At 31.4% G+C, this 10,937-nt stretch overlaps 1 protein-coding gene across 4 annotated transcripts in view; it reads right to left on the bottom strand.

Moving 5' to 3' along the window:
• Positions 1–333: 333 nt before the first annotated feature.
• Positions 334–10,937, bottom strand: part of LOC139514533 (WD repeat-containing and planar cell polarity effector protein fritz homolog) — a 35,853-nt gene continuing 25,249 nt past the window's right edge. For 3 of the 4 annotated variants that reach the window (XM_071303898.1, XM_071303896.1, XM_071303897.1), the window contains exons 18-28: positions 10,777–10,878; positions 7,001–7,106; positions 5,967–6,081; positions 5,412–5,535; positions 4,613–4,676; positions 3,472–3,562; positions 3,154–3,233; positions 2,295–2,413; positions 1,347–1,432; positions 702–733; positions 334–460 (exon numbers count right to left, since the gene is read on the bottom strand). In XM_071303898.1, coding sequence (XP_071159999.1) covers positions 407–460; positions 702–733; positions 1,347–1,432; positions 2,295–2,413; positions 3,154–3,233; positions 3,472–3,562; positions 4,613–4,676; positions 5,412–5,535; positions 5,967–6,081; positions 7,001–7,106; positions 10,777–10,878 — 973 coding nt within the window. In that variant the 3' untranslated portion in view covers positions 334–406. The remainder of the gene's footprint in view (positions 461–701; positions 734–1,346; positions 1,433–2,294; positions 2,414–3,153; positions 3,234–3,471; positions 3,563–4,612; positions 4,677–5,411; positions 5,536–5,966; positions 6,082–7,000; positions 7,107–10,776; positions 10,879–10,937) is intronic. The other variant, XM_071303899.1, reaches the window with a different exon arrangement.

The following is a 10,937-nucleotide window of genomic DNA, read 5'->3' as shown; positions in this document are numbered from 1 at the left end:
ATTGCAATTTGGTAAACTGTTTTGGCCATTGCTATTGTGATACCCCAAAGGTCACTGATTAAGCACTGTAAAATAAATATTTTAAAGGTTGTTGTCTTGTAAGATGACTGACTGTCTCCTTTATATCCATTTATGACTTTTGAACACCTGTATACTACTGTTGCCTAAATCTATATCAATTTATATGATAATGTTCAAACTTATGTAACATTCTTTCTAACATAAGTTATATCACAATTAGTGCAGCGTAGGAAATCATACTACACAAATCCAGCCAGCCTGTATGGTGTTATCATTCTTTTTAACACAGTTTTATTGAATGCACACGAGCAGTAACAAAAATAATTTATTTTATTCATACTATTCATACAATTACAGGCTTTATATACATGATATATAATGTAACTCATACAATTCCAAAATGTATAACTTTCACAGATTTTGGTTTATCTTCTTCTTCCTGCAAAATAAAACAAAAACACATGCTTTGATATCTAGATTTTTTTCTCTTACAATTGAATTCTTACACCACAAATAATTAATAATGACAATGACATAAAAAGAATTGCTTAATGGGACATTATCTAGGATTAAGACAAAGCATTAAAATATTATCTATTTATGTTAAATAATACTGAATTAGTAGTTGGAACATTGCATTTTACTCTAATATTTGCATATACAAATTGTATAGTACTTACTGAGGAGTTATTTCTATCTGGAGTACTCCGATCTGTCAAAATAAATTATAGAATCACTACATCACAACAAAACAATGCAGAGAATTTTCTTCTATCTTATCATTACATTGCATCAAGGGTTTCAAATGGTTAAATTAGTTTTATTAATGACATCAGAACAGGCATGACTATTAAGGAATATCTTTGTGTAATAGAAGACCAGATATTTTCCACAAATCCTAACAAGGATTTGCTTTCCTTTCCAAAGCCGCCAGAGTTCAACTGTTGGTTGGATGAGTATCGCTCAAGCTTTACCTTTCTATGTAGTGTTTAACTTTGGTTGTTAGTCTTTTTGAGTATTTCTTTTTAGTCATGATATTGTCTTTTTTTAGTGGACCTCTTCTTTTATTACAGCATCGGTATCTTCTTTCGTCTTTTAAGAGACTTTTCATGAAAGGAGTAGAACAGAAACTGATGAAAAACATTTAGAACTATAAAATTTTATTTCTTTTTTCATTCAAATTAACATATTTGTGCCTAGATGCCTAGACACCAGTAGATGTATAACTATCTTTGATTCATGTATATTTTTCTTGTTTCAACATCTAAAAGCATAAACAGCAAATTGTACCTGATTTTTTTTTAAATTAACATATTCGATCTTACCATGATTTGTCCACTGAGGTTCTAGTTGTAAAGCTGTTGTGTAATCTGATATTAAATCTGCTTCTATGTCAGATAGTACAGAATTTCTGAAATTTTTTATATTTACATTCATTAGATATTACAGTTAATCAAACAGAGACAAATTCTTTATTGTCTACTACCATAATTTTATTATTATTCGTTGGATACTAATTTTCAAGGATTTCAATGGGTATAGGTGAACCAAGAATTAAAATTGAGGGTTCTCTTCAGGTTCATCTTAATAAATGCAAAGTAACTTCAATGAAATAGCACAATAGTGCTTAAACTGGCCTGAACCACCCCCCCCCCCCCCCCCCCCCATCATTAAATCAATAAACGTTTTGTTATTAATTTTTGCTGTTTACAGTTTCCCCCTTATGTATTACATTTTTCGAGATATTAGACAAAACTTGAAATTTTGTGATATAAAAGCAATACCTCCTATAAGGAGTCATCTGACTATTCTTGTGGACATTGGAAACAGGTATATCATATTTTTTTGAGCATGTTTGCACTTTCAGATTTTTTTTTATTATGTTTTTCAATTTATAAGACAATTAATGCATTTTACCTTTATGTTCTATTTTAAACCATGGTGGAGGAATCAAAGCAAATACTTAATACTTGATACTCTATTGATCTTTCTTCTTTAATTCGGTAGCAATCGATAAAGTAGTAATTATAATGACAATGGACAACAACAGCATAGGATGCCAAGTGATGGCAAAAAGTCTAATGGCCAATGGGGCCAAGTGACCTAAAATGAGCATTATTTAAGGGTACCCTAACATTATTTTCGCCTAGACAAATTTGAGCATAAAAATGATTTTATTTTGCTTCAGTGTATTGTTTTGTATAAATAAAAGAAAACAATTGTGATACATAGGCTTACATTAGAATTTCATTGTAATCTGAAGCAATACTTACACATGACTATTTCTGTTTTCTCCATTTGCTAAATTACCTCCCCTGTTGCCATAACTATGATGTGAATGGAAGCCATTATGTACACCACCATTCCTTAAATCTCCATTAGACAAGTGTCCCTTGAATAAAGCAAAAAGAAATGGTTAAATTTTATCAATTTGAATTTAAAATTAGATAAAATCTTAATAGAAAAAAGAAAATTCTGAGCAGACTTGAAATTCAAGAGTTCTGTTCTGTCATTGCACAAGATGATGTCCTTCTAGACTGTGTATGGACTTGTTGTATGCAAACTACTGTTAAGTACAGCCCCTATATTAGATTGTTTGACAACCTGATTTCATATCACCAGGTACTCTATGCTAGCTTTCAATTACTACCAGCATTATTTGACAAGGTATTCTACCTCTTACGGTAGTATTTATATTTTGTTTAAACTTGTGTGTTTTGGGGTATCTTGTATACTGCTATTATGGACAAAAGAAGTATTCTTGAACTAATATTTAAAGATTGAAAATGGGAATGGGTGAGATCTCAAATAACTATTGAAACCCTGTCATATATTCATGTTCCTATCCCAATAAAGGAACCTTGTCATATCTTAATTTTATTTTCATTTGGAAAGTTTTGTATTGATGGCAGATCTTCCAAATATTTTATTCATTTCATATAAGACTTTGGGGATTTTAAAAGAGATTGACATATTGCATGGACATAATATTAACTATATCAATTGGTGATTTGAAAGTGAACTGAAATTCTAAAAAAAATGAACATTTGCAGTTATAGGTAGGTTAAAGCTATAACTCTTTATAAAAGTGAATTCTATAAAATAAAACAATCTATAATCTATATAAAATACCTCATTTTGTGATAAATGTTGCTGGTTTAACTGGTGAAATCCATTATCCACAAAATCATCATCATAGTCATCAAATGAATCTGTGCAATATAAAACAATGTGATATCCATCACCAACAACACAAAGTGCATAATATAATTCAATTCAATAAGTGTAGTTTGTGAATCCAAAAACCATGTACACAGATATCAAACCAATGCACCTTTTTGTGCTTTTTAAATTTTTTTTATGATGTCATTCAAACAAAAAGAAATAATATCTTTAATCAAATACTTTATACAAAGTTATGTATTGGACTTATAAGTAATATTGAATTACCCAATGACTCTGATTCAATCTGTTCTGCCTTCCTCTTTGCCACTTCTGCCAATGCTGTCTCTCCTTTATCTAATGCCATATAATGTATATCCTATCAAAAGATAAATTTGTGTAAGGAAAACTACTATATCATATGGTTATCAGCTTTGTTAAAGCATAAGCTTTTTATCCATGATGATCTTATATATCTGTTCCTGACCATATGAGTATTTAGACCATACCCATGATACCGGTTTACTGCAGTCATGTTACAATATTTGAAATCCAGAGCTTCTTAAAACACACTGTAGACACATTAGAATGGCGAAATACCTTGTCATCATTGCACATGCTAAGACGGCTAAAGGATTGTGCGCAACAAAAACAAGCAAATACAAAAAAAAAATGATAGTACCATGTGGAAGTAAATGTCGTCTTTAGCCTACATACAACAATGCAATTAGCGATGAAAACTAACTTTGGCATCACCATAAAGTTTTTATTTAGCCTTTGAATTATAAAATTATTACATTTTCATGTAACTTTCATAGTTTTTTTTAGATAAAGGTTATTGTATTTTTGAAACATTTGTAATATATTTAAAAAAAATACCTAGATGGTCCAAATAGTCATATGGTCTGGCCCGTTAATAACCAAATGAGTATATACACATATGGTCGGACCATATGCGTACGGTTGGACCATATGAGTATATGCATATGGTCATGGTCCAAATACTCATATGGTCCAGAACATATCCAATTTGTGTAAAGATAGAAACTTAAAGTCACTACTATTTGTTCAATTTAAATCAGCGTTTTATTTCACATGAAAATGACCTACTCTAGCCAAGACTTTTCGATTTTTTTGAGTCAAGTGCATTGTTATTTCAATCCATTTTTGTAGGCATTTCAAATCATATATTTCTATTTGTTTTATTAATGAATCATGCTCTGAAAGTATAAAACTTTTTGTGTATGGGAACATGACTTGTTTTCAATATGTGTATCTGATCCATTATTCATACTATATCATATCTCAATTTACTTGCTTTGAGGTTTTCAATAATTCTCTATTGGTATTTTTGTTGCTGTAGTTTTAATAAGAACCTTTATGAATTATATTGATCATTCCCTATATAACATTCTGAACCTATGCTTACCATAAATAAATCCCTTGAACCAATATCTACAGCCAATAAAAATGCCTTGTCAAATCTTGAGTACCTGTGAAAAGTATGAATATTCATTTATTATCATACATATCACTCACAGAAAACTGTATGCATTAGAAATATTTTTTGAAGTCTACAGTTTTATGTGAGATATTCAGATAAAAAAATAACTTGTCAATGCATTCCTACTACATTACAGTAATCTATTTGCCAGATATTATTTATAATTTGTTGCTGTTACCACATGCACACAACTCAGCTATGTTCTTCAGTGAACTGATGCAGTGTGACCAACATTTAGTAAACAATACTGCTTAAACTATAGGGCTGGTTACTGTCTTAAAACTTGCAGTGAGGTGAGCGATTTTGATCTATGTTGAAAGCATCACAGTGACTGTGACTATAAGATGAGAAACAGCAGGGCACTAGTGTTCCTTTGCTTTAGTATTTTTTGATGTGCATGAAGTGATTGATTTTGATTTTGTGTCATGAATGGGTAAACAAAAATATCTTCAATTAGAGTATGGCCTACACAATACAAACTTTCCTGTCAAAAAGTCAAAAAACAAACATTATTCCACTCACATATGAATAAGTTAGGTATAATTCATTTAGTCAATAATCTACATAAACAAATGCCAAGGATATTTTAACCATTTCTAGTCTTTAAAAATACTTAATAATGCTCAAAATGAATTGTAGAATTATTGAATTATTGAACTAATCTACTGAATTTCATAATTTTCAAAAACATAAATCATATCTGGCACAAAATGTGTTGATATACCTGAGTAATTGGTGAAAGAACCGCCTAGCTAATCGACTGATAGGATCTCTATAGTCCATGATTGTTACTTCTGATAAAGGTCGTTTTGGTGCATAAAATGTCCCTAATGTTGACTCTAGCTGACCTTTTAAAAATAAATATAAAAACTAATAATTACACAATAATGTTTAAAGCAATTACACAGTAACATTTGATAGACAAAAAGATGAGGTAATATCAATTTTATGTTTCTTGTTTTAACTATATTTTATTGTAGAAAGTTAGAGTCACAACATTAGGCTATATGTATTAAATATGCTGGTTGGTTGTTTTCTATAGACTTATATATACTTCATATTTTCCTTACCAAGATGTTTTGAAACCTCTATCGTCTATAAACTGAACTTAAAATAAAGTTGATTCTAAACTCTCTACATCTTTGAAAACCCCCATGGTATTTCACTAAGTCTTGTGGATTTATTTTCTAAACTTCTCTTTAAACATTGAGATTTATGCTTGACAAAGGATGACAGACTTGAATTATTTGAAAAGTAGATGGTTGTCCATTATACCTACCCTCTCTCTCTGCATTGAGTGGTTGTCTAAGTAAATGATTTACAATAGCAGACAAACTGGAGTAACACACAGGACCTTCCATGTCCCAGTTCATAGCTTTCAGTAACTGTACAGCCTGTTCAAAATAAAGATAAAAGATGAATTGTGTTACGTCTGTTGTCAGATTTATGTGAAACTGATTCAAAAGGACTTGGTCAGGCCTGCTTCATTATTTCTTGAACCTTTTACAATAAAGTAACACTTCATCAGTTAAAGTTGATCTGCAGTCTGTAACATATATCTTTAATTGACTTAAATTCATATTTCATTTCATCTGAAAATCCAAATGCTTTTCATGTATGAGATAAGTAGCAACAAGAATAGTATGTTGATGATATTTATTTGTGCACTGCCTCATTGCATTAGTAACCTATTATAAATTGGTATTGACATTTTGATATGACCAGCTCTTTAAAGACTGAACAATATACTGTGGATTCATTTATTTTCATTGGTACCAATTTTCGTGGATAAAGGAAAACAATTATGTTCGTGGATATTTAATTTTGTGGTTTTGCAGAGGTCTTCATACAAGCCTAGAGAAAATTGTCATTTGTTGTACATTTAATTTCGTTGTTTACCTGTACCCACGAAAATTGGTATCCAACGAAGTATAATAAACCTACAGTATATTAAGTTATGTGGCTGTTCTATAAACCTACAGTATATTAAGTTATGTGGCTGTTCTGCAGTCAATTTTCAGTACTTTTCAGCCAATTCACTTACAGTCAATTAACCTCTGGTCAGTCTATAGCTATGTTCAGGCTGTATTTGACTTAAAACAACAACATAAAACCTGTCATCATCTCCCAATCAAAAGGGTTTCCTCAAATTTGGGATGATTTGAAGACATCGTTCTAAGACAAACAAAATCATTTTCATCAAATCACATGTTAATATAAGTTTTTTTATAAATATTACCAAGAATGCATAAGATTATGAAATGGTGAATTCAAGCTTTGAAAGACATACTTTCAATATTAAAAAATCCCTACCTCTTCTTCTTGCCTGTGTTTTAAGTATTCTTTGACTAATTCTAGTCCTGACAGTCTCTCTCTACTGATAACTCCTAGATGTAATATAAACACAACTGGAGGACCTCTACAAAATACATTGTTAAGTTCAATCATTTAATGTAATATTGTATAATGTCTATGTTCTTCTGTATACCTTTGTATTTACAGCGGTTTATCAGAATAAAGTATATATATATACTCAAATAATAAATTTTAATATATATATATATTGTAAAATAATTTTAAGGGTTTCGCGGAACCCAGTGTCTCGCCTACTTTTGCTGTTAATCGCAGGCTCAACAAAAATGAGGAAAAAAATCAATAAAATTATTCCTCTTGAAACTATTCTTTGATTGTAAGAAGCTTCTGTCCAAGTTTGGAAAAATCCAGGATAGTTTATGAATCTAATAAATGTATTAAAAACTTTTAACTGCAGACTGTATGTAATGTTAACTGGCAGAAGTTAATTTATAAGTAAAATACAGATACACAGGTACAAAATTTTAACAAAATTTCCTTCTAGATACTAGCTTTTTATCATAAACAGGCTTCTGTCCAAGTTTGGTACAAATCCAAAATAGCATGAGAAAGTTATTAAAATTCTAAAAACTTTAACCACAGAGTAAATGTGTTGTTTCCTGGCAAAAAATCTAAGTCAATTTAGGCCACACCAATTTAATTTCTTGTTCTACAGATTTTTGGACTCCAAAAATTGGGGCGAGCGAGCGATTTGAAAATTTTAATAAAAAAATAATCAATTTGCAAATTTTTTAGGCCAAGCTTGAAAAGTGAAGGCGATCGATTATAATTTTTTTTTGTAAATATAAAATAGTAGGTTTTAACAATATTAAAACTTGATTTATCACTGTCTTGTACTTTGACAATTCTTTGATTTATGAAGTATTTTTCCCTGTTCACCAAGAAATAATTGTATAATTAAATCTGGTCTATGTATGTGTGACTGACAATGAGACAATTCTCCATCCAAGTCATAATCAGGTTGGGGACATATATATATCTTTGTAAAAACACTTTTTAGTACAAAAGGGCTCATATATTCCTAAAGAACTATATATCTATAACTATCTTGTATTAAATGGTCAAAACATGTCCAAGAATTGTGTAATATTCCTGCACTTAAACCATGTTAATATAACACATTTACTTTAACAGTTTAATATTATTCAAAATAAGTGGACCCCTCTTTTAGCAAAATGTTTAGAAAAGTTGTTTAAAATATGATGTATTTCTCCTCTTTTTCAGTAAAAAATTCTAAGTTTTCAAAGTTTTTGTATAGTAGCACTATACAAATCCTTGGTATTTCTATTCCCTTTTCTACAACAGTAAAATGACCCCTTGTCTGAGGGAGGGTTGTTTCCAACCTGATAATAACAAACACAGGTCAAATTACGGCCTTTTACACAGGACTTTGATCCAGACCAAACAGCAAGCTAAAAGGGACCCCAAAATTATTAGTGTACACGATTCGAGCAGGAAATCCAACTATCTAATTTATATATCCAAACGGGAAAATACCAATGACCCACATCAACAAACGATAATTGCTGAACGACAGGCCCCTGAATCAATCAGGACAGGTGCATAAACATGCAGCGGATATGGATAGTTTTGTTTCGCCAGCATACAATATAATTTCAGTTTAAGGCAACTCCTTCAGAAGTTCTTTGTGTTTTATTCTAACAAAGAACAATTTTTGATAGGGAATATAAGTAAGGGGGAAAGTAACCAATGTTTTGTTCTGTACTGGTATTTCCGCTGTTATACATGTATATATTTATATCGGAGCACTCCCACGTGGGATAAATTGCTTTTATGCTGAAACAAATATTCTCACAGATATTTACACAGTGTGATGGGGTGCTTATAGGTTTAAAATCGTTATATACAGGTTAGACTGTGATATTAAAAAACAAATGTTGATATCTTATTATAATATTAACGAAAAAACGGTGCGGGAAATAGACATGATGGGGTGGGTCTGTTGAATAAGGAATTAAATTGGTGTGGCCTTAAAAGTAAATATGGAAAAAATGGAATTTTATTTTTATAAAATTTTCTTCTAGATACTATCTATAGCAACATTCCAGCAGCACCGGCATACGGGGTATATATCTCCCAATTGATACGATATTCCCGTGCTTGCATTTCCTATCATGATTTTCTTGATAGAGGGTTGCTGCTCACAAGGAAGCTATTAAACCAAGAGTTCCAAATGGTGAAGTTGAAATCATCCCTTCGTAAATTTTACGGACGCCATCACGAGTTGGTTGACCGTTATGGAATAACCGTATCACAAATGATATCGGATATGTTCCTTACGTCGTAACTACAATCCCCTTCCCTTTCCTGAATGTGACCTACCGAATTAGACTATTTACCGGATTTGTTATCACATAAGCAACACGACGGGTGCCGCATGTGGAGCAGGATCTGCTTACCCTTCCGGAGCACCTGAGATCATCCCTAGTTTTTGGTGGGGTTCGTGTTGTTTATTCTTTAGTTTTCTATGTTGTGTCATGTGTACTATTGTTTTTCTGTTTGTCTTTTTCATTTTTAGCCATGGCGTTGTCAGTTTGACTGTCCCTTTGGTATCTTTCGTCCCTCTTTTTTTAATCATAAACAAGCTTCTGTCTAAGTTTGGTACAAACCCAGGATAGTTAAAATTTTAAAAACTTTAACCACAGGGTGAATGTAATGTTTCCCGTCAGAAAAACTAAGTCCATTTATAAGTAAATTACAGAAAAAACGGGGTTTTATTTACAAAATTTAATTTTGGATACTATGTTATGATCATAAACAAGCTTCTGTCTAAGTTTAGTAGAAATCCAGTACAGTTTGAGAAAGTTATTAAAATTTCAAAAACTTTAACCACAGAGTGAATATTTGTGGACGACGACAGAATGTAGGATCGCTATGTCTCGCTTTTTCGACTAAAGTCGAAGGCTCGACAAAAATGGCCAGGCTGCAATGGTAAGATATTCTCCAATAAAGCAAAACTGAGGAACATCAGAATCTTCCTTTGAGATATTGATCAAAACAGACAAAATCTTTAAATAAGAGGCTCAAAAGAGTCTGTGTCCCTCACCTGCATTTTCAACAATAACCATTGCTTGGTAAAAATCATCATTAAACGGCAATAACTCTAAAAAGAGTTAACTGACAATTTCAATCAAGTTGACATATTTGTAGATCTTGTATTGCAGATAATTTTTGTTAAATATAAAGTTATATCTATCTATTATACTCATAAAAGCAAAACAATATGGGAAAAGCATCATTATAGGCAATAGCTTAATTATGGAGTCAACTGACAATTTTGGTCTTCGACGTTTTTGTAGATCTTGACTTGATAATCATTTTTGCTATATTATTTTTTTTTCTCTTTCTTGTAGTTTTTAAGAACTACGGCAACAAAAATGTGTCCATTGTACATGGATGCCCCACTCGCTCTATCATTTTCTATGTTCAGTGGACCATGAAATTGGGATAAAAACTCTTATTTGGCATTAAAATTAGAAAGATCATAACAAAGGAAATGTGTGTACTAAGTTTCAAGTTGTTCAGACTTTAACTTCATCAAAAACTACCTTGAGCAAATCTTTTAACCTGACGAACAAACAAACAGACTTATAAATGAACGGACGAACAGACTAACAGACGCACAGACCAGAAAACATAATGCCCCACTTCTATCGTAGGTGGGGCATAAAAATGCAAAAATTGGTAAAAATTACCTGTCAAAATGCATGTACATAGCATCAGTGTAGTCACCATTCCATTCTACAGACTTAGGATCATATAAGCACCATTTAATATCCTTTAATGTGTAGGGAACCCTGCAAAATATTCTTCAAAATTTGCATGTAGGACATGTGACAAAAAACACTTTGCCACC

The sequence above is a fragment of the Mytilus edulis genome, chromosome 3, assembly GCF_963676685.1.
Source record: "Mytilus edulis chromosome 3, xbMytEdul2.2, whole genome shotgun sequence".
NCBI lineage: Eukaryota > Metazoa > Mollusca > Bivalvia > Mytilida > Mytilidae > Mytilus > Mytilus edulis.
This window is presented reverse-complemented; position numbering and strand designations above follow the sequence as displayed.